General features: G+C 41.7%; 1 protein-coding gene across 1 annotated transcript in view; it reads right to left on the bottom strand.

Annotated features, from left to right (window-relative positions):
- The window catches only part of MYO1E (myosin IE), a 208,078-nt gene that overhangs the window by 31,829 nt on the left and 151,340 nt on the right, over positions 1–24,909 (bottom strand). Inside the window, exons 20-22 of the mRNA XM_068275534.1 lie at positions 12,846–12,960; positions 11,366–11,535; positions 6,177–6,322 (exon numbers count right to left, since the gene is read on the bottom strand). Of these exons, the coding sequence (XP_068131635.1) occupies positions 6,177–6,322; positions 11,366–11,535; positions 12,846–12,960 (431 nt within the window). The remainder of the gene's footprint in view (positions 1–6,176; positions 6,323–11,365; positions 11,536–12,845; positions 12,961–24,909) is intronic.

The following is a 24,909-nucleotide window of genomic DNA, read 5'->3' on the forward strand; positions in this document are numbered from 1 at the left end:
GTGAACACCACATCTGCACTCCACATGTGTGAGCTGTAAACTTCCAGTGACAGCGTTCCTGTAAATCCCCAATCTGGGTGCATTAAATGAAGCAGGAAATGTTGGTGCAGGAGAAGTTTGGGCGCCTTAATAGGTGCCCAAGCTAATGGCTGCGATTACAAATAATAGGTGCCCACTCTTTGCAGCTGTTGTTTTAGGCACCTGACATCAGGGGCGTTGCTAACCCGAAAGATCAGTGGCACATGCCCCGGATCTATTCTGAGGTGCCCCGGATGTCCCCCAGGCAGAGTCAGGCAGCGAACGGCAGTACTCAACTCCACCCAGCACACCCACCATAGAAGCACTACAGCACCCAGCATGCCCCCATAAAGACACCACAGCTCTTAGACCGCTGTTAAGTTCATGTAACTGTTGCTCCACCCATGACCACACCCACATTCTGGTGCATAGACACACCCATTTTTCAAATGCAGTGCCCAAAAGTGCCCCAAATCCCTTAGGATCCTAGCAACACCCCTGCCTGACATTTTTTTAAGGGTACCTTCATCAGCCAAATGTACTGTTGTAGCCGCTAATCGCGGCTTTACATAGTCGCTATGGCTTCCCCCAAACTTCCCTGGCTGCAAATAGTTTTGGTGGACCGTAACGAGTGTAAGATTGAAAACTGGTATATAGCCGCTCACTGGGACCAGTAGTGTACCAGAGTTTGGCAACAGTGTAGCCAAACACAAGGCTTCTTCATTATCGGGCTGCTGCTGTGAGAGTTGAGAAGCTGTATAGCCTCTTGCTGGGACGATTAGTGCACCGGAGTACTCCTGCCTTTGGAGGTGAGTGGTAGTTAGGGTTAGGCATAGATAGGGGAGGGTTAGTGTGAGAATTAGGGTACAGAGGGATAGTACAATATGGGCATATTTACACACATTCAAATTCTTAACGTAACCTTCTGGAGAGTGTTACACCAGAGAATGAACTTGCACAGGTAAAACTGTATAACCCTGTAGCAGTGCATTTCTGCAGGAATGGACAAATAATTACAGACTTCAGGCTGACAATACTAATGTGTCATTGGAAAAAACAATGGAAGAAGATACTTTAAACTCATGTTACAATCTTGTGTTGCAAACTGTGGTTACAGCGCACACTGACCATCACAACTCTTAGGCAGGGGGTCCCACTTTTTTTGTGTGTGCGTTTTCTGCATAGAAAAACTGAGAGCCAATGTTAATCTATAGGTTAGTTTGCACTTGAATGTATTTTTCATATGCAGAAAAGTAAGTGGGCAGCAATGCAGCACTGTCAGACAACTTATGCAGAAAAACGCACACAGGCAACTGAAAGACAAGTGTGACCCCTGCCTTAAAAACATTATTACTCAGGAGTCTGGTTTCTTCACCTGTTAATCTTTAGTAAGGTAACCAGTACCTTCAATGACTATCAGATACAAGTGTGCACCCAAAAGACCCCTGACATCTTTTCTCCACTTCTGATATCTTGGAGCAGTTTTTAATAGATCATGGTCTCATAAGCATAAGCATCCAGGGTTTATAAAACAGCATTACCAGAGGCCTCAATAACCTCTTGGATTACAGCGGAACCCACTGAAGGAGAAGGTGGTGTGTAAAGGTTCACCTCAGTCTTATGGTTTTCTCTGAAGCAACAGATTCATGCTGTTATTTCTCATGGCAGGAACAGGTCTCCCACTGATTGTTGGCATACTTAGTATATCTGTTGCTGTTCTTCTATTTAGAAGAGCTAGCAGAAAGGTTGAAATGGTTAAATAGCAACAGGTTCACAGCAGATGAAGCCTACAGCAGATTTTATTAGGACAATTCTTAGAGCTCTGGAAAATCACATCTTACTCAGCTCAATCCTTGGCTCCAATCAATGCTCAGTGTCAGACTTGGGAACTTACGTTTTATCCCATCTGCAGAGTTTGGCAGCTTCTTATAAAAGTTCTATTTGCTGCCCTACCACGATCTAACCATTTTAGAAAGCCCTGGCTTTCTTTTGCACCAGGTCCCGAGTCTGAATAATGCTTCGGTTCAAAGTTAAAGGGTTTTGAAGGAGGGGTGTCCCCTGCACTTGGCTGCAGAAAGCGTGATTACCTAAGTACCGGACGAACCCGACAATTATCTGCAAGTAACTCACCCGAGAGGTAGTCTTCTTTTTTCGCAGCATGAATCTGTGTTTTCAAAACTTGTGTCAAGTGCCCTAGGGGTCTCATTTCAGAAGAAGAAAAAGCAGCCCTGATATTCACCCTCATCTCCTCTCTCAGAGTGTGATTCTGCCCAAGGCTGGAGACTCCATTCCACTGTGCTCTCTGCAGCCAAAAGCTAAGGGACACACCTTTTTCAAACCCCCTAACTTGGGAACAAAGCATTACACCGACTCAGGACCTGGTGCCAAGGAAAGCCAGGGCTTTCAGCTTTCAAAAAAATGGTCAGATCGTGGTAGGGAAGCAAATACAGCTTTTACAAGAAGCTGTCAAACTCTGCAGATGGGATAATACATAAGTACCCGACTTGACTTTAGTGTGGTCTATGGTGGCAACCAATTTACCATATGGACTGAGCCCCAAATTTACTCTTTTTTTGGGGGGAGGGGGTGTAAAAACTATTTTAAGGAAGGGCATTATGGCACAGCCAGAGCAAAACAAATGATCAGTTTTTGCCAACATTAACACAGCTCAAGACTGCAGCGAAAGGCACCAAGCTGTCTGTGCTCAATTCATATGCCCAAACTTGGCCATGCCCCATCTTTCTGCATGTCTAGTAGACAGACCTAGGATTTGAGAGGTTGATTAATGTGAGGTTGACTAATGTGAAGACAATTCACTTTACGCAAGGATGCCAAAATGAAATGAAGTGTATTACAGAGTTTTAGTATTTATGAAATAAATGAAATTCCAGTTTCTGTGTCACATCATGCCTGACGAAAAGACAGAACATGTGTCAGAAGCTTGCAACTGTAATCTGCTCAGCTAGCGATAAACGGTATTTGAACTGTACAGTACAGTATCCTGCTTCATCTAACACAACACAGTATAGCCCCCTGCTGGTTTCAGCTCAGATGAATGCCTGCTTTATTTTCAGGGGGTTGTTCAGTTAAACTCACAGCTTGCATGTTTTTAGTTCTTTACTAAAGAAAGTTGAGCAAGTACATTCAAAACATATAAACAAGTCTTTTTCTGTCTGTCGCTTTCAGCTGCAAATACAGGCATTCTCCTAGGTCTTGCAATGCACTGGGCAGTGTAGACTTTCTAGTGGTGAAGAGAAAGCAGTTCAGTCTTGCAGCTGGAGAAGCTGAGATTGGAGTTTATTTGGCGAGTCATATTTTTTATTCCATTGTACTGAGCCAGCCCACAGGCAGAGGCACAGGGACGTCCAGGAGCAAGAGGCAATTACTAGAATAGACATGCTCACCAACATTGCCGTATTTACAACTCAGGAGCCTGTAGGCAGAGGCGTTCTGGCACCCTAAGCTCCACCCCTCAACAGGCCACACCCCTGATCCTGCCCTGCATGCAGGCCATCAAATTGCTGTGGGGGCAGGACCACAGGCTGGCAACTAAACTGTGTGCGGCTGGGAGATGCGATCATGGGCGGGCCGTGGTGGTGACAACGATCATGCTCTCAGCATTTAAATTGTAAAATAGGGACATACAGAGACCCGCCTTTGCAGTATAAGGCGCTTGTAGGCCTACAATGCCTTATGATAAATCCTGCCCTGCTCACCAAAATAGATCTAACAGTCATAAAAAAACATACAGTATTATATTTCATTATTATTACTACTGTGTATTTATATTGTGCTGAGACTTCTTCCCCATAATGTATAAAGTCATGTCACTAACTGTCCCTCACAGTTCACAACCCCTTACCATAGTAAGGATGGTAAAAAAAAATCTTCTATCTCTTGTTCTTAATATATACAGCATTGACTCTGCTTCTGGGCATTACTCTATATATAGTGTGTATTTTCGTAGAGTGGTTTTCCATAATGGTTTTCTTATCAGGTCATATCTCTGTCTAAATACTTGGAGGCAAGATATTTGATTGTTTGTTTATGAGCATCATTTGTCGTAGACCCTGGTCTCAGCTTGCTAGAACATAAATTGGGTAATGAATACTGGATGCAGGGTGGGGCTAAGTGAGCGGTAACTGACTGCGGTTTATGAGCTGTCACCCCAAAGATCAGGCACCCCGATCTCTTGGCATCCCATTAGGGTCTGCCAGAGGCACACCCCAACACCATCCTCCCTGACCGCCTCGACCGAGAACCATCTAGTTTGTGTATGAGCTTTAATAACTATTGATAACATGCCTGAATTGATTACACTCCTCTCCATGATTTCTCCAGTTGCTGCTGGGACTTTGTTACAAGCTGGGCTGCTTACCTTATACGACTTGAGTACTGTTATATAGAGGGCATCACTTCACTAGATGTTCAGTACAGCCCATGTTATTCGGGAACACAAACATGTTCACAAGAGATTGACGTTTCTAATGAATTCTCAACACTTCCAAGGCATACACTAAGCTGCTGTATGTATGTATGTATGTATGTTGATTGTAAATGCAGAATAGAAGGCGATGAAGGAAGACACAGAAAGGCTTTTGACAGCATTATAAACCACAGCTGACTTCATGAAATGTACTGTTTGCATTGGGACTAGATTAGTAAATGTTACGTTTCTCATTTGAAGCATTAATATAAACCATTAGACTCTTGATACTAGCATATGTCATCACTGTGAATATTAGTACCAAAGTGATATGAGAAGTTGCAGGAGCAGATTTCAGCAGAGACAATACACTATTCCCAGCATTACAGCTCCAGATGGATCTTATTGGAGCAGGTGCAGGGCAGTGTGATGAGCCTGCTGACAGCTCTGTTTATATTGGATTCACTTCCAACAGCATCTGCTAAGTCAATGAACATGTCCAGCAGCAGAGCAGTACTGCTGTCTGAGAAGCTGGTTTAGGTCTGTCTGTTGTACACACTAAATAACTGTATCACCATAGACATTTCTCATGATAAAATGGACCGCAACTACTTAATGGAGTTAAAAAAAACAGAGTTTCACTTACCTGGGGTTTCTGCCAGCCGCCTGCAGCTATCCTGTCCCGCGCCAGTCCTCAGCGATTCTCCTTTCCTCGCAAGGGCAGTTTTGTTTCCGCCGACTTGTAAGTCCACAGAAACTGCACCTGCTCAGCCCTGGCCACACGTATCCATATACGCCTTCCCATCTGAAATAGCGTCATACTAATGTGCAGGATGCTATTGCGTACAGAACGCGTACAAGGATACGCGTGGCCAGAGTCGCTCGGGTGCAGATGCCATCAACTTACAAGTCGGCAGAAAGGAAACTGCGGAGTAATGGAGGATTGCTGAGGACTGGCTCGGGACAGGACAGCTGCAGGGGGCTGGCAGAAGCCCTGGGTAAGTGACACTTATTTAAAAAAAAAAAAAATAATTACAGATTTCCTTTAAAGGCCACATCACTTTATGTTATTTTTATTAATGCTATTGCATTTATTTCTAAAAAAAATTCAGATGACTATATATGTTCAGATAATAAGTGATGATATTTATATGGGCAAATAGATGATTTTTGTCTGGACACAGCTTGCAACACCTGGGTGATGATCAATTCACATAGGTGTGTTTATAAGAACTGCCTTTTTATATAGAGAAAATGAAAGAATTTCATGACTATTAACAAAGCCAGAGAGAAGAACTCAATAAATAAAAGTTGGTACACCACCCACTTTTGGAGAGGCATTAACCTATTTATGACTGTCAAGGTGAACCAGTGCCAAAAATGTGCCTAGAAAGCTAAAAGAATGTACAAATACATGATAACAAGACTTGCCCGTTGTCTATTCATTTTTGTGGTACGTAAGCTTACGAAATCAATTAAGAAATGTCTCATGTCCGAGGTGAAAGTGTGTTTTCGTGTGTGTGTGAGCGCGCACGCACGCACGCACGCACACACACATATACACACACACATCGATACATGTGCGCACACACACACACTTCCCTGCTTTTTTTGGTGATTCAAACTTTTTACAGAAGCACTTTGGGGAAACGGCACAGGAAACCATGTCAGATTGCTAGACAGCACAAATGGATTCTGATTTATAACTTCCATTCTAGTAATAGACACTGACCTCAGTGATACAGAAAGAATACGTTCAATGTCAATCTTCCTCTTAACAACTTCCTTCACCATTCCCTTTTCTGGACCTTGCTTCATCTTCTCCCTTCCAATGAGGTATACAGATCTTGGAGTTAATATAAGGTCCCTTTTTATGCCCTGGAAAATAGACAAAAAATTAGTTAAAATATCTGTCTACAGTGTATTAAAAGAATTTAAACTCTACTCCAGGCTTAACATTTATTGACTAGATGCCTTGTCCCTGGCTCCACTAGTAAAAATAGCTATACATTAATTAAGGTAAGTTAGAAGCATAATCAGATTTTTAAATATGCACCAGCTTTTTCTTTCACTGGGCATGCATGGTTCAGATCTCAGGCATGCCTAATTCAGAATCTCTTGTTCACCATTTGGTGGGCTTCTGGGAGGCTGTGAGATAAAAGTTTTGTAGAACGAGAAACTGGAGTGACCATGAAGACAACGAGTAGTAGAATGATGGTCAGTGGTAAGTGCTCCGGCCCACCAGGCTTTTAAAGTTTTGGAACACTTCTAATGTGCTTTAACCGTTTGATGCAACATGGATGCTTACAAACATCCTATTTGTGCATAATCCTTTTACTCCGATTATGTTTGCGAGAGAGTATTAAAGGGAACCCGAGGTGAGAATAATATGGAAGCTGCCATATTTATTTCCTTTCAAGCAATACCAGTTGCCTGGCTGTCCTGCTGGTCCTCTGCCTCTAATACTTTCAACCATAGACCCTGAACAAGCATGCAGCAGGTCGGAGGTTTCTGACAATATTGTCAGAACTGACAAGATTAGCTGCATGCTTGTTTCTGGTGTAATTCAGTTCACTAGTGCAGCCAAATAGATCAGCAGGACTGCCAGGCAATAAGTATTGTTTAAACTTGCTGCATGCCGTGCAGTATATTCACGGCCCTTTAAAAAAGACAGGATGCAGCAGGGCCGTGAAAACAAGTCTGCAGCGGCATGCAGTTGCCGCTCGCTCCCGTTCGCGCGTGCACCGCCGTTACCACTGCTTAGAGGGGAAGTTAATGAATGGGACCGCAGGTCCCATTCATAAATCTAAGTCCCCGATTCAATGAATACCAGCGTCTACGAGATGCCGGCATTCATTGTATCTTCCTGTGTTACACAGCCACGGATTACTTCCGATTCACGTGCTTACGTACGTGAATCGGAAATGACGACTGACATCTTGTGGCCAAATAGTATATTGCACCAAAATTGCTTTTTATTTAATAAAAATCCCCACACTGACTGATATAATTAACTATTTTCCTCCCACACCCTCCCATAATACCCAAACATTTTTTTTTATTTATAAAAGGTGGAAAAAAAATTACATCAAAAAAAAAATATAAGTAGTTACCTTAGGGACTGAACTTTTTAAAAATTTATGTCAAGGCAGTATATTACTATTAATTTTTAATTTATGGGCTTGTAATTAGTGATGGACGCAAAATTGAAAAAAATGCACCTTTATTTCCAAATGAAATATTGGCGCCATACATTGTACTAGGGAAATTTTTTGAACGTTGCAATAACCGGGACAAAAGGGCACATAAAATGTGTGGCTTTTATCCACAGTAGAATGTTTTATTTTAACACTATAATGGTCAAAAACGGAAAAATAATGCATTTTATAATTTTTTTTCTTATTATTCATGTTAAAATGCATTTAGGATAAAATAATTCTTGGCATACTATACCTCCCAAAGAAAGCCTCATTGGTGGCAAGAAAAACAAGATATAGATCATTACGCTGTGATTAGTAGTGATTAAGTTATTGGTAAAAGAAAGGGAGGAGCGCTGACAGGTGAAAATTGCTCTGGTCCACAAGAGGAAAAATGCCTCAGGTGTCAAGTGGTTAAAAGGAAATAAATATGGCAGCCTCCAGATCACTCTCACCTTGGGATCACTTTAAGAGTGGCATGGCTGGAAGGACTTTAATTCAATGTTGACCACTCTGGTAGTTTCTTCTCTCTAAAGACTCCAGTTTTTTGCAATTCACATACTCTTTCCACCATGATTGTGTTAGATTTTATTGTTGAAAAAGGCATGATTAGCATGACATCAGCTAAGTACACAGTGATGACATGAGAATAATGGACAGATCTTTGCCACAGTGTTAAGCTTTACCCACGTTTAGACGGTATTTTACAATGTATGTACAAATCTAAAGAAAAATAGAGTAGGTTCAACTGGACACCTTTCTCTGTTAAGAAGATGATGTGTGGAGCGAGCGCGGTAATAGCAGCGCAGGAGATTTGGGCACAGCTGGCGCCACTATAGACCCTAATAGGAATTACGGCTATAGTGCCGCACAGTGAGTAACTTCAGCATCATCAGAACAAACACTGTAATTTGGCTGCTAGCAATAGCTGACAGCCCAATTACAACGTTCCCCACCATCCACATCGACCTGGAGGGGGAATAGTAATTAACGACACTAGGACTTGTGCAGCAGCAGGATACGCCGTATATAGGCTGTATCCTACGCCCAAGTCTTCCAGTGGTGATTTCATAGGTACGCGTGTGGAGTACCATCTTTAGTTCCAATAAGTGAAAGAGATTCCTAAGCATTTTATAAGTACAGGTAATTATCCACTTTAGTCAACAGCCTAGCTAAATGACACTATTATGTATATATTCATCACTTAAGATTCCATCACGTGAGTCTCACGTCCTAATTGTCCCCCCTGTAGACCCCAGGATGTGAGATTCACGTCTTACATTAAAAGCCCCCGCCGCACTTGTGCACACATGCACCTGCCCCATTGTTGCTTGCTCTTACGTGCACCTGTTTATTGAATGATTGCTGCTATTTGCTACAGAAGCAATCACTCACTTTTCAAGGTTTTTGTAAATAAAAAAATAGTATAAACGTTTAAAAAGATGGTGTCAGAATAAAAAATAAAGTGTTTAAAAAAAAAAGAAGAAAAAATGAAGTGTTAACCTCTTCCTAGCCTGCGAACACTGTTACTGTGTGTCACCTGTACTTGGCCTTAAGATGTGTACACACCTCTAATGACTGCTGCCTGCAACAATATGATTGGTTGTGTGGAAGTTTGAGGCCCTAATGCTGTACAGATGTATCACTCTACCGTTGCATAGTGTTGTATCTGTACAGTATCAGGGGCCTCTGAATTGTCATCCTAGCAATCAAATCTGATTGCTATAGACAAATTTGATTGTAGATAATAGTAAGCTACATTTCCAACTAGTAGTAAATGAGGGTATAAGTGGTGTCATTGTAACTGGGAAAAGCCAAGGAATATATTTTGAGGTGTTTTATAGCAGTGCATTAGTTATGTGAAAATCAGGAAGGGTCAAACATGAAAAAAGGTGCATTTTCTGCATTTATATCGCTTTTCCTCTTTAGAGTGGTTATAAAACAAATATATTTAGGTAAAAACATACCCACCCCCAACCCCCCCAAAAAAGGTTGGGTTGTCCTGTAAAAAATATAATATAGATCATTTGGATGTCATAAGAAATGAAAAAGTTTTTGCGGCATCAATAGTGACAAAGTGGAAAATTGTCAGGGATCTTAAGGGGTAAAAACCCAGTAATGCAAAGTGGTTAATAAAGTGCCTGACCACAGGTGTGCCGTCTCCAAAAGGACTAAGCAACTGCATGTTGATGACAAATGGTGTTGAAGACTGAAATCTAAATAAAGGACAGATTTACATATAACCAAACATCATACATGGAATAAACCCAAAGAAGCATCGTCTCCCCTTGTCTTTAAACATTAATCACAAATTATAGTCTACTTAAAAGCCTATGAATAGTTCATGGGACATGAGATTCTAGTTGGTCCAAACTATTAAAGTGACAGTGGCTCTTCCCATTTTCAGTAATCCAGCACCTATTCAGTAAGGAGTCCTTGGGCGAGACTCCCTAATGCTGCTACTGTCTACTGAGTGCGCTGTAGTGGCTGCCTCACAAGTGCTTTAAGTCCATCAGGAAAAAAAGAGCTGTACAAATACTGGAATTATTATGTTAACCAAACTACACCAAGGAAATGGCCTAAAAGGGAAACTGAAGATAGAAGAATACGGAGAATGCCAGAGTCATTCCCTTATAAACAATGCTAGTTGCCTGGCAGTCATGCTGAGCTTTATGTCTTAGTTTTTTGAGTCACACCTGCAACAAGCATGCAGTCAGTGGAGTCAGATCAAAGTCCAAGCTTGAGTATGCTTACTCTGGGCCAATACACAAATGTATTAAAGGCAGAGTGTTAGCTAAGAAGTTAGGCAAGTGTCATAGCTAGAGAATATGAATAGCAGCCTCCTTACTCCTCTCCCTTTAAATTCACCAAACTGCCAAAAGGAAATGGGGGTCAAGGGACAATGGCTCAGGGTTCACCAAACCTCAGCAAGAAAGTAAGGGGCAGGGGACAACCACCTTGGGTTTACTAAAACTGCAGCAGGGAGATTAAAAGACAATGACCTTGGGTTCACCGGTTGAAGTCCAAACCTATGGAAATAGCACTTAAAGAGACTCTGTAACAACATTTTGAGCCTTATTTCTTCTATCCTATAAGTTCCTATAGCTGTTCTAATGTGCTCTGTCTTACTGCAGCCTTTCCTAGTTGCACAGTGGCAGTGTTATCTGTGTTATATGATGTAATCTTCTCTCCTCTGTCGGGTCTGTCGTGCTCAGGCAGTCAGGCTGGAATGCGCTGTGCTGCTTGTGATTGGATAGAAGCTATACACACCCTCTCCAGGCCCCCTGCACACTCTGTATGACTCACACACTGATCTACTCTCAGCCTATCACTTGCTATGTCTTTTGTTTGTAAACACTGCATAAAAATGGCAATTACAAAGATTGCAGCAGGGAGAGGCAGAAACAGCACAGAGGGGCCCAGGAGAACATAATGAATAGAATGGTATGCTTTCTATTGTAAGAATTTTACAGTATAGATTCACTTAAGCACCATGTCTGCCCACTGCCACCACACTGCACCTGCCCCAATTCCTCTGATGAAGACTGGACTTTCCAGATCAATATTTTATTATTAAAAATGATCAAATATTGATCAAGAGGGCAAGGTTTTTCTGAAAATGTTCTGTAACTATATAGCAGACATAAGATAAAGGTGGCAAACAAGTGACATAAAGATGATCCTTACTGATGAGCAAATCTGAATAGCCGAAATACAGACTTACTTTAGATCTGCGGTCATATTTGGTAACAGTGTCTGCAAAATCCACTTTTTCCCGTTTTCCCAAAAACTGTCGAAGCTCTGGATGTTCTTCCATGCCAATATAATCTCCAATAAAATTCCTATTAATGCTGTTTCGTCTTCTTTCTTTTTTATTTAGGAAAAGGTCAGAGGCTGAAAAACATCACAAGTGAAAAAAGAAATGAGTGAAAATTTGTAACAAAAATCAAGGCAATGTAGCTATGCAAACCCTCATATACTACTTAAGCTTGAGACTGACATGTTAATAATAATAATAATATTTATATTTTCCAGTCACAGTTTCATATAAGATGTGCCTTGGACACCATAATATCATGGCTATATGATTAGCATTCTTGTATTGCATGAGATGATCAAAGAGATGCTAATTTTCCGAGATAATGCTCGTTTTGTCACAGCTTAGGCTCCGTACAGACATTTTAATCTGCAGATGATGGGCCAATTTTACCACTGCCATGTAGTATGAGGGCCAACAGATTTAGAAGACTATGAATAGACTGTGTAGGTCTACTCTCATACTACATGGAAGTGGTCAAATTGGCCAGTCATCTGAAGATAAACATTTGAGGTATGGACCTTTAAAATTGTGCAAATCCAAATCAGCAACAGATGTAAGCTTGATAATTGTTCTAATGTTAGAACAATGGGATTGCTGCAGCCATCTCAGCTGAAAAACATTACGGTCTAAACCAGGAGGTTTCACCTATCAAGGTTGAAAAACAAGTGCAACACCTGCAGAATCAATGGCATAACTTTAATTATTTAAAGAGGAACTCCAATGAAAATAATGTAATAAAAAAGTGTTTCATTTTCACAATAATTATGTATAAATGATTTAGTCAGTGTTTGCCCATTGTAAAAGCTTTCCTCTCCCTGATTTATATTCTGACATTTATCCCATGGTGACATTTTTACTGCTGGCAGGTGATGTCAGTGGAAGGAGATGCTGCCTGCTTTTTTGGCAGTTGTAAACAGCTATTTCCCACAATGAAACGAGGTTCACAGACAGGAGAGTGAGAGTTAAGACTTCCACAAACCGGTAGTTGCACTGATGTGGAGATTGACAGCTGTACCAATTATTGTACCATGATTTTGTATTAGGTGGCGCTTTATTTTGTGGATATATATTTAGTGAGCTATTTATATTTTTTTTAGCTGTAAAAAATGCTGTTTTTTTCGTTTTGCCTAGAAAAGAAAAAGTAAAAGAAGATCCATGATTTTTTTCAGCTAAATAAAATTGCTATATTTGTAGCTACTGGCACTGGTCCGGTACAATTTGTAAAGGATAATTTGTAGGTTTAGGTGGACACAAAGCTGTGGGGTAGGGTTAGGTAGAACGGAAGAGCAATCAAGTTCTGCAATAACAGAGTACTTGTATATGTCAAGCATTTATTTCTAGCAATCAGGTTCTGAGCCATACGTACGATGAAGACATTTCTCACCTTGTTCTCGCATCTCTACATACTTCTTTCGGGCTATATACTGTCTCCATGCCTTCTGGATTGTTCGAGCATAACCATCATATTTCCTTTCCCTCATCTCCTCCAGCAGAAATAACTGTAGGTGCAGAAAATGTAACACTTTCACAGTCAGGCAAAAAAGATATTGGCCTATGTCAGAAATATAAAACTTTTGTCTCTCTGACGACTCAATGACAAACTTACAATATCTCACAAAAGTGATTACACCGCTCACATTTTTGTAAATATTTTATCTTTTCACGGAACACCACTGCAGATACAGTATGATACTTTAATGCAATATGAATGAGTCAGTGTACAGCTTGTACAACAGTGTAAATTTGCTGTCCCATCAAAATAACTCAACACGTAGCCTTTAATGTCTAAACCGTTGGCAACAAGTGAGTACACCCTTATGGCCCATACTCACGGGCTACAAAAGTGGCCTGTCGCCAGCACACGTGAGCGTGTGCGCGACAGGCCGGCGACAGCTCGTCGCCAGGTCCCTCCGCGTACACATGTGGAAGAGGGACCAGCGGTGCGACGGAAGCTGTCGCCGACGTTCCTCCTCCCCCCGCCGGAAGCTCAATGTTCTTTATTGAGGTTGCTGTCGCTAGTCGCGGCGGCAACTGTCGCCAGGCGATTGAGCGCGCCAATCGCCTGGCGATAGCAGAGACGAGCGACGGTTCGGGGTGCGCGCCCGTGCAACGCCTCATACTCACGGGCGACAATTGTGGCCCGTGAGTATGGGCCATTAACGTAGACATTTTGAATCCCTGGGGTCTTGTTAGGCTTACAAGGTCTCAGGCATGAATGGGGAGCAGGGGTATTAAATTTGGTGTTATTGCTCTCACACTCTCTCATACTGGTCAATTGAAGTTCAACATGGCACCTCATAGCATCTTAAAAAATGAATTATTGCTCTATATAGAGATGGCCAGGGTATAAGAAGATTGACAACACCCTGAATGTGACCTGCAGCATGGTGTCCAAGACCATACAGTGGAGGAAATAATTATTTGACCCCTCACTGATTTTGTAAGTTTGTCCAATGACAAAGAAATGAAAAGTCTCAGAACAGTATCATTTTAATGGTAGGTTTATTTTAACAGTGGCAGATAGCACATCAAAAGGAAAATAGAAAAAATAACCTTAAATAAAAGATAGCAACTGATTTGCATTTCATTGAGTGAAATAAGTTTTTGAACCCCTACCAACCATTAAGAGTTCTGGCTCCCACAGAGTGGTTAGACACTTCTACTCAATTAGTCACCCTCATTAAGGACACCTGTCTTAACTAGTCACCTGTATAAAAGACACCTGTCCACAGAATCAATCAATCAAGCAGACTCCAAACTCTCCAACATGGGAAAGACCAAAGAGCTGTCCAAGGATGTCAGAGACAAAATTGTACAGTGGTTTAACAGAACAGTGTGAGGAAACGCGGAAAAGCCGCCGCTAGTACTCAAAGTAAGGCGGCTGATTCCGCGTTCAACATGGCAGGTAGTGCGCAGTCGGAGTGCGGAGAAACCGCCGCATGTCCAGACAACAGGGCGGCGGATTCCGCGTCCGACGCGGCAGGTAGCACGCATAGGCCTACTCTGGTCAGTAATGCTGAATGCGAAGAAAACGCCGCACGCATGGACAGAGGTACGGCGGATTCCGCATTCAACACAGCAGGAACATTGCAACACATGTCTGGTGTGGCTGGGACTGATAGTCCACACTGGTTCAGGAGGACGCGCGCGCAGAGAGGCAGGGCCTTTATGACAATCAGAGGGGAGTCAGCTGACCAAGCCAGTCAGCTGACAATTTCAGCAACTTCCATTGGTCCAGCACTTAGGGGAGGCGCTAGAGAGCGCTGGTGTATATATACTGGGTGCTGGTCATTTCTCTGGTGTCTGGCGTTGTGATCACTACGTGGTAGCACTCAGACCTTGTCAGTATCTGTGTTTATTAGACAGTTTCGTAGGTGTTGATGATCACGGAGCTCACACCTTAGCCTAGGAATTGTATTATTATCTGTGTTATTATCTAGACCAGTTTCCAAGGTGTTGATGGCCAAGGAACTCACACCTTAGTCTAGGAATTCTGTACCATCTGTATCATTGTTATTATCTAGTCTAGTTCCAGGAGTGTTGAGAATCTAGGAGCTCACACTCAAGCCTAGGCATTGTTGATTATCTGTTATGACCTTCTGCTTTCCTGACCATTCTTCTGATCTCTGATTCTGTACCTTTGTTATTCTGATACTCTGTTGCCAAACTCTGCTGGTCTTAGGATTCTGCCCCTGTATACTGTCTCTGTACTTTATCTGTCCGTGTGTTAACGACCTGGCCTGTCCGACCTCGAGAACTCCCTCTCCTGTTAAGAGATAGTTCGCAGATCTGTCAGTGACACTTCCTCATTGGTGTCACTCACGTTCTGTCCTTCCCACTCTCAACCTAGCTCCGCCCCTCGGGGAGCTTCAGACCTGTGGAAGGAACCTGATCTCAAGCATTATCTCCCACTGTTTAGCACCCTTCTCTCGGGTACTCTCCTCAAAGTATTACTGTTGCACCAAACACTCTTATCACTCAGGTGTCCAGAGGTTAGAGATATATCTGACTATCGGTGATACTGCAGATCATCAATAATCGGGTATATATCTGTATTCTCGGTGATACTGCAGATCACCGGTAATTAGACCCTCTCTGTGTTACACCGATCGTTACAAACAGATTCCACTTTGCCATGGTCAACCAAAGAAGCTGAGTGCACAGGTTCAGTGTCATATCCGGAGATTGACTTTTGCAAATAGGCATCAGATGTTCAAGGGGTGGGGGTCAGCCTGTCCGTGCTCAGACCATATGCCGCACACTGCATCAAATTACTCTGCATGACTGTTATCCCACTAGGAAACCTCTTCTAAGAATGACACACAAAAGTCCAAAATTTGCAGAAGACAAGCATATTAAGGACATAAATATTACGGCAACCTCATGTGGTCTAAAGAGACCTAGATAAACGTATTTGGTTCAGATGGTATCAAGCGTGTGTAGTGGCAACTAAGTGAGGAGTACAAAGACAAGTGTGTCTTGCCTACAGTCAAAGCATGGTGATGGGAGTGTCATGGTTTGGGGCTGCATGAGTGCTGCCACTGGGATACGAATGCCAACATGTACTGTGACATATTGAAGCAGAGAATTATCCCCTCCTGGGGAAACTGGGTCACAGGGCAGTATTGCAACATAACAATGATCCCAAATGCATTTCGAAGATGAAAACTGCCTTGCTAAAGAAACGCAGGACAACGGTGCATGTCTCCAGACCTAAACCCTATTGAGCATCTGTGAAGCAGATCCAACACATCATTTATGTCCTTATACAGTCTGAGTTTCTCCCTTATAAGGATGTGGCAATCTGTAATCTGCTGGAAGTGGTATTAGCAATAGCAATAAATATATACTAAATATAGTGCTTCAAATGTAATTGCTTGCTTGTGATTCCAACCACAAAAGTCAAAATATGTTTTACAGAGGCAACAGATGTCAATCTTATTGCGTACTGTCTGTATTGTGTTGCCTGTCACCCCTATTATCAAGGTCTGTAACCATATTCATTGTACAGTGTCGCGTAATATGTTGGCACTATATAAATACAATAAATAATAATATGGTTTGGTGTTTCTATACATTAAAGTAACATTTCACATGATGTGGCTTTCCTTGAAGGCAATGCGTTTTGAGATCTCAAAAAGCTAAATTACTTACTATTTATAAAAATGTATCAGAATTCATGTTTCAGTAATTTGGCACCTGCAGTAGTTGGTGAACTCCAAGACTGGCAGTATTGCTAGGTTCATACAACAGCAACTATTGTGAAATAGACCTAAATATCAGATTGTACACACTGCAAACTTACTCACACAGGAGGTACATATCTCTGCCACTATAAACCATAGAGCTTCAAGGCTTGCAAGCTGTGCGGTTTTTCTTTTCTTTAAATAAGCCTGAAGTGGATATAATGAGTACCCTGTCTTACATGAGCTGGCTGTCAGGAACACCATACTAATACGGTATTTGACCCCTTTCGCCTTCAGAACTGCCTTAATTCTATGTAGCATTGATTCAACAAGGTGCTAAAAACATGCTTTAGAAATGTTGGCCCATATTGATAGGATAGCATCTTGCAGTTGATGGAGATTTGTGGGATGCACATCCAGGACACGAAGCTCCCGTCCATCACATCCCAAAGAGGCTCTATTGGGTTAAGATCTGGTGAATGTGGGGGCCATTTTAGTACAGTGAACTCATTGTCATGTTCAACAAACCAATTTGAAATTATTCGAGCTTTGTGACATGGTGCATTATCCTGCTAGAAGTAGCCATCAGAGGATGGGTACATGGTGTTCATGAAGGGATGGACATGGTCAGAAATAATGCTCAGGTAGCCCGTGGCATTTAAACGATACCCAATTGGCACTAAGGGGCCTAAATTGTGCTAAGAAAACATCCCTCACACCATTACACCTCTTCCACCAGCCTGCACAGTGGTAACAAGGCATGATGGATCCATGTTCTCATTCTGTTTACGCCAAATTCTGACTCTATCTAGACTCATCAGACCAGGCAACATTTTTCCAGTCTTCAACTGTCCAATTTTGGTGAGCTTGTGCAAATTGTAGCCTCTTTTTCCTATTTGAAGTGGAGAGGAGTGGTACCCGGTGGGGTCTTCTACTGTTGTAGCCCAACCGCCTCAAGGTTGTGCATGTTGTGGCTTTACAAATGCGCTTCTATCAGCTTGCTCTTCTATCAGCTTGAATCAGTCGGCCCATTCTCCTCTGACCTCGAGGATCAACAAGGCATTTTCGCCCACAGGACTGCGGCATACTTGGTGTTTTTCCCTTTTCTCACCATTCATTGTAAACCCTAGAAATGGTTGTGCGTGAAAATCCCAGTAACTGAGCAGATTGTGAAATACTCAGACCGGCTCGTCTGGCACCAACAACCGTGCCACGCTCAAAATTGCTTAAATCACCTTTCTTTCCCATTCTGACATTCAGTTTGGAGTTCAGGAGATTGTCTTGACCAGGACCACACCCCTAAATGCATTGAAGCAACTACCATGTGATTGGTTGATTAGATAACTGCATTAATGAGAAATTGAACAGGTGTTCCTAATAATCCTTTAGGTGAGTGTAGATGTCCTCCATTGCTGTACCCACTCCTGTCTTGCACATGCCAATCAAGAAACTCAGCTTTCACAGTTAACATAGGCACATGTTCCTCCCTCACAGAGTTATGGCCTGCATCCCTGAAGAGGTACACTAGGTGACATCATGGTGCTACAATTTACATAAAAGCCAGTGACCTCCTCCTACCCTCTCCACCATCCCCTAACTACTGGTACAATTAAAAAGTAAAGTAAAATGCGATCAACCCATTATAATTTCCTTTTAACCACTTGATGCCATCCATAGAGAGGTTTATAAAATGCACATGTGCACGTGCCCAGTGTATGTGCATTTTGGCAGAATGGACATTTATTAAACGTGTGATTTGCACTAATGAATGCACAAATAGCACATTTATAAAAGTCTATTTTGCATGAAGGGGTTAAATATGTAAATTGGTATGCACAATTTAAAGTAGCATCTAAATCCCCAGATTACTTTGTCACAGAAGGACTTATGAGCAACACTTTTAAGGAAGTTGTCATCTAATATGGTTTACAACCTACAGTTGAATAACTATAAACCTGACAAGTCATTTTCATATAGGTATGAAAGTTCATTTGTAAAGCTTTGTGATAGATTAGCCAACTGCAAAACCAAATACTTGAAGGACCAATATCACAAAACATTGTAAAATCTAAAATACATTGTGAGAGAACGCGGAAAAGCCGCCGCGTGTGCTGCTAAGGAAGCGGCTGATTCCGTGTCCAATGCGGCGCTTTGCACGCGGAAGCGTGCGTCTGGTAACAGGGCAGAACGCGGAAAAGCCGCCGCATGTAACAACAGTAAGGCGGCTGGTTCCGCGTCCAGCGTGGCGGTTTGCACGCGGCAGCGCGTGTCTGGTGTGGCTGAGTCTGTTAGTGCACACAGGCTTAGGAATACGCGCGCGCGCTGAGAGGCAGAACTCTTATACTGGGCAAGGAGAGATCAGCTGATCACGCCGATCAGCTGACTCCAGAGCAGCTTACTATTGGTTGATCAATTAGGGGTGGTGCCGGAGAGCACTACTCCATATATAGTTACTGCTGGCCAGTCTCAAGTTGTCTGCCGTTGCGAACACTACGTGGAAGCACTCAGACCTTAGTCAGATCCAACAGTGTGTTTGAACCAGGTGGACCTGGGAATTCACACTGAGCCAGATTACTTGTACTGTTATTCTGTTTATGCTTAGACTAGTTCCAGGGTGTAGAGACCACGGACCTCACACCCAGACTAAGGAACTTGTGTTATCTATCTGTTATACTTCAGACTAGTTCCAGAGTGTAGAGACCACGGACCTCACACCCAGACTAGGGAACTTGCGTTATCTATCTGTTATTCATCAGACTAGTTCCAGGGTGTAGAGACCAAGGACCTCACACCCAGACTAGGCATTGTTGATATCTGTTATGACTTACTGCTTTCCTGACTATCCCTTTGATCTCTGATTCGGTACCTCGCATATCTGATATTCCGTTGCCAGACCCTGCTTGCCTTGGATACCGAATCAGCCTTCTGTCTTTGTACTTTATCTGTCCGTGTGTTGCCGACCAGGCGTGCCCGACCTCGAGAGCTATCTCTCCTCTTAAGAGATAGTCTCCAGATCAGATAGTGACATCCACCTTCAGGTGTCACTCACTCTCTGGTTCTTCCTATCTCCAGCCTGACTCCACCCCTTGGAGAGTCTCAGGCTGCTGGAAGGTTCCTGTGCCCTCAAGAGCAGTATTCCTTTATTGCCTATGATCACCTGCTCAGCAGGTGCATTACTCAAAGTACTACTGTTACACCAAACACTCACATACCTATAGGTGTCCAGAGGTTAGCAATATATCTGTATTATCGGGGATTCTGCAGATCATCAATAATCAGGTATATATCTGCATTCTTGGTGATGCTGCAGATCACCAATAATCAGATTCTCTCTGCGTGCTGACACCAATCGTTACATACATGTAAACACATACAAATAACAAGTATGCTTCTTTGAGAGTAAAATGAGCTATAAATCACTTTTCTCCTATGTTGCTGTCACTTAAAGTAGTTAGTAGAAATCTGACGGAACTGACAGGTCTTTGACTAGTTCATCTCTTCATGGGGGATTCTCAGCATTTCATTTTTTTCTTTACAAAAGCAATCACTGGAAATGATCTATACAAAGATGCAGGCCATCCCCCCTAATTGTTTGCACACTATTCTAGCAGTTGGACTGAGCAACTGCCATTCACTGAGTTATTTTGAAGATAGAGACAACTCAAACAATCCCCCATGAAGAGATGGTCTAGTCCAAAACCCATCAGATTTCTACTACCTACTGTAAGTGACAGCAGCATAGGAGAAAAGCAATTTATAGTACATTTTATTTTAGGAGAGATGTACTTTTTATTTATGTTTTTTCGTGTATTTTAAATTTTTTCACGATAGTGGTCCTTTCATTTTCAGGCTTTGGACAAATGGATAGGATAGGGAGCTCGGAGCTGGGAGGTTTCGTCATAATCCACAGTTGTTTGTTGTGACATCCTATCAGCAGTGTACCTGGCCATGTAATACCAATTTCTCTAGCATTGCTGTCTGGCTAAATGAGAAGCACCAGGGGTTAAAAAAAATGATAATGGGGCGATTAATAATTTGTCTCAGAGACAACTGAACAGCTGATACTGAACGGGTCTGGTGTGACAAGCTGAGGTAATGCCGAGAGCTGGACCAGATCATTTTTAAGGCCTTAATGTTTTTCTTTATTAGAGTTTTGTTTCTTTTTAATTATTTCAAGGATGACATTTGTTTGCATACAACAGGCACATTTCCAGAAAATCGTATTATCCTAGCAGACCACCAGAATTTCTGTATTTTAGAATCCACGCACAAAACGGTTTCCAAGTTAAACACTGTAGTGGTTAAATCTGGCCACTCCATCTGCTTATTACATGCACAAATAATGGTGCTCTGTGCTGCACAGGAAATTTCTAGGCCACAAACAATGTGATCTGCTGGCTGGTGTGCAGAACTAGTACTAATGTCTATCAAATATTAACTGTTTGCTACCTAAAAGGGCTACACCTAACAGAAGTGGAATGTTAGACAAATCAGACATTGTAGAATCTGGCTAAGCTAGATTCATGAAACGATTTAAATTGCAGACGTGTAAAGGTGAATGTTATACCTGACTGTTGCTGATCGAGAACTCTAAGTCATGTCATGCATGACACATTGGTTGTGGGTAAAGACCTGCGCGCAAGTCCAATTTTTCAGATCCTCATTCCCATAGCTTGCCCTGACCTGTCACTGCCCACTGTGCTGGTGTTCTCCATACCTGCAGCCGCCTCAACAGGTGTTTAGACCCACATTGTGCGTTTTGTGGCTGAATAGGACAAACTCCCAGTTGTAGTTTGTATAAAACTTAAAAACAAAGTGTTTGGTACTTAATACAAGTTTAACCCATTCAGGTTCCGTCGTTTTCACGCGAGAAATGTTCACCTCCCATTCATTAGCCTATAACTTTTTCACTACTTATCACAATGCACTGATCTATATCTTGTTTTTTCCGCCACCAATTAGGCTTTCTTTGAGGGGTACATTTTGCTAAGAGCCACTTTACTGTACATGCATTTTAACAGTAAGAATAAGAAAAAACGGAAAAAATTCATTATTTCTCAGTTTTCAGCCATTATAGTTTTAAAATAATACATGCCTCCATAATTAAAACTCACGTATTGTATTTGCCCATATGTCCCGGTTATAACACTATTAAAATTATGTCCCTATCACAATGTATGGCGACAATATTTTATTTGGAAATAAAGGTGCATTTTTTCCGTTTTGCATCTATCACTATTTACAAGTTTAAAATAAAAAAATATAGAAATATTTCATCTTTACATTGATATTTAAAAAGTTTAGACCCTTAGGTAAATATTTACATGTTTTTGTTTTTTTTTATTGTAATGGTTTTTTTTTTTTATTGTTAACATTTTATTTGGGTAGTTTTGGGAGGGTGGGAGGTAAACAATAGATTGATAATGTAAATGTGTGTTAATTTTAAATTTTTTTTTTACAGGTGTAGTATTCCTTTTTAGCCACAAGATGGCGGCCATGAGTTTGTTTACATGACGTCACTCTAAGCGTAACACACGCTTAGAGTGACTCATCGCAGAGGGAACGGCCAGAAAAGGCGCAGCTTCCGAGAGAAGCTGTCGTTTTTTCAGCGGGGGAGAGGAATCAATGATCGGGCACCGTAGACCGATACATTGATTCCCTGGCTACCGAATCCGCGGCCGGGAGTGCGCATGGTTCCTGGACGTAGAAACTACGCCCAGGAACCAAAATAGGTTAATGTAAACTTACATTTAAGCAATACCAGTTGCCTGGCTGTCCTGCTGATTCACTTCCTCTAATACTTTCAGCCATAGACCCTGAACAAGCATGCAGCAAATCAGGTGTTTCTGACAATATTGTCAAATCTGACAAGATTAGCTGTATGCTTGTTTCTAGTCTAATTCAGACACTACTGCAGCCAATAGATTAGCAGGACTTCCAGGCAACTAGTATTGCTTAAAAGAAAATACATATGGCAGCCTCCATATCACTCTTACCTCGGGTTCACTTTTAAAGTGTTGGGAACTAACAGCTAGCATATGAATATAAATAAAATATTGGCAACATGTGGCACTTAAAGGGTTCTGTAATCATTGATTCATGAAAAAATGTCCCACAGATGAGCAAAGACATTTCATGCTTGTGCTCATGTTTACTGTTCATCAGCAGGATATAGTAAAGAGGAAGAAACATCTGTATTTTCTACAGGTTGAGCACTGGATTGCATACTAGTTGTTCAGCTAATGCATTAAATGTTAGAAAGTCTTTGAGGATCATGGGTGGCAGATTTTTTAGCTCGATTACCAAAAGGACACCTTGCACACTCCAGCATAACAAGGATTTCCTTTCCACAGGTATTTATATTCCCTATGGTGGGACTTGTGGGACGCCATTATGCTTTTCTGTATATAGTGCATGAACAGCATCCTGAATGATGAAGACCACAGGGTCATGTACGCCTGACATGCATGTGTATGAACTATTTTTAGAGGATGTTCCTTCAAATGACGTGTTCTTTCTATTTATTCAGGTGTGGCTGACACATCAAAACAGAAGAACTACTGCTCTGAAGCAACACTTGAGATTCCTTACATATAACTGCAGATGCTGCTAAATATGAGCACAGTTTCAAAACAAACTTACTTTTTTGTGGTGAATTGGGTTAAACGTTAAACTGGGTCACAGAATGCCGCAAGAGTAAAAATGTTTAATGTTGCAATAAGAGAAAAAAAAAAGAAAAGAAAGAAAACCCGGAAAAATGGGGATGGGGTAAGAGTTAAAGAGTAACACAGAGGGTAAGGAACTCATCCCAACCATAATGGTTTAGTTTTCACAGCATCCATCCTTAAAATGCCTCAAATTTTGCTGTTGGAAGCATTTCAACTACTTGCATGAATATGCAAATTGCATACGAAAATGTTTGCAGTTGGAAAATGCAAATTGTGGGATTCGATTGGCCTATCTTCAAACTGCATGAATTTGCATAAAAAATGTGCATAATTCAGCATTAATAATAAAGTGATGAGCATCATCTATATCAAAGTTTGTGCTCAAAATGTCCTCAATAGTGTACAATGAATGATATTGAATAGGTAGTACCACTGTGATCACCACACCTCCATGTAATACTCAACAGTGAACTAGTACTCGAAGGGCCTGTTTCCACTACACGCAGATTCTGCATGCAGAAAACTGACTCCAATGAATGTCTATGGGCCTGTTTCCACTGAACACGATTTTTCTGATGCAGATTTCCCATAGGCATTAATTGGAGTCAGTTTTCTGCATGCAGAATCTGCGCGTAGTGGAAACAGGCCCTTAGGAATAGTAGAAGGATGCAAATTTTTTCTTCAGACTGTAACTATTCCAACTCATACACATCCCTTAGTACAACATCAAAGAAGCCCATTAAAGTTCCATAAACACTAATGAGTGCGACAGCACTAGACTGCTTTGGCTTGCACGACATTTTGTCACACACATGAAATCCAGTAATAGTAGAACATGGGGCCACAAAGGCAAAGTAAGTTAAAGCTAAGCGGATGGCCCTCAGAAGATTCCACAGATACAAGGCTGGTTCAAAGATAAAGCCCAGTGCATACTTTGCAAACGGCCCAGCCACTAACTGAAAGAAAAAAAAAATTCCGCGCAGGGGAAGCTCTCAAGAATATTGACAAGAACAGTTTTTAGCAACCACACAAGCAACTTGTATACATAGAAAACATTGTGCCTAAGCTAGGAAAACATTTGCATCCATGGCTGGGCTTTAAAACAGTTCTTGGGACTTTTGGTCACAGTATGTCAAAATGGTCACCTTAAAATGAAAACTTAACTCAAAGACACCTTCTTGATTGTATTTCAAATCATCCAAAAAAGGTAAGATAATAATAAGGCCCCCCCCCCCCCCCCAAACTACTACCTTCACTTCCTCTGATAAAAAGATCCATGCTTCAAATCAGATGCTTTTGTGGGTACATTTGTTATGGGTGTGAAAATTCCGATGTCCACACTTGTTTTATGACCCTTGCAAGATGCGCCCCCAGGCTGTGAGGGTTACCAGGGGTAGGCAAGGGAAAGGGTGTGAACAGTGACAGGGGTACCAATGTTTGCTGGCGGGGGGGTCATGATTTGACATTACAACCCTGTTATCAATTACATGCCTCTTAACCCACCGGCAAGTGATAATATACTCAAGTAATTTGGGCAATACTTTTTAAATGACAAAGTGCTGATAAGTTATTTTAAAAAAGAAGATGAAAAATT

The sequence above is a fragment of the Hyperolius riggenbachi genome, chromosome 3 (assembly GCF_040937935.1).
Source record: "Hyperolius riggenbachi isolate aHypRig1 chromosome 3, aHypRig1.pri, whole genome shotgun sequence".
Classification (NCBI taxonomy): Eukaryota; Metazoa; Chordata; class Amphibia; order Anura; family Hyperoliidae; genus Hyperolius; species Hyperolius riggenbachi.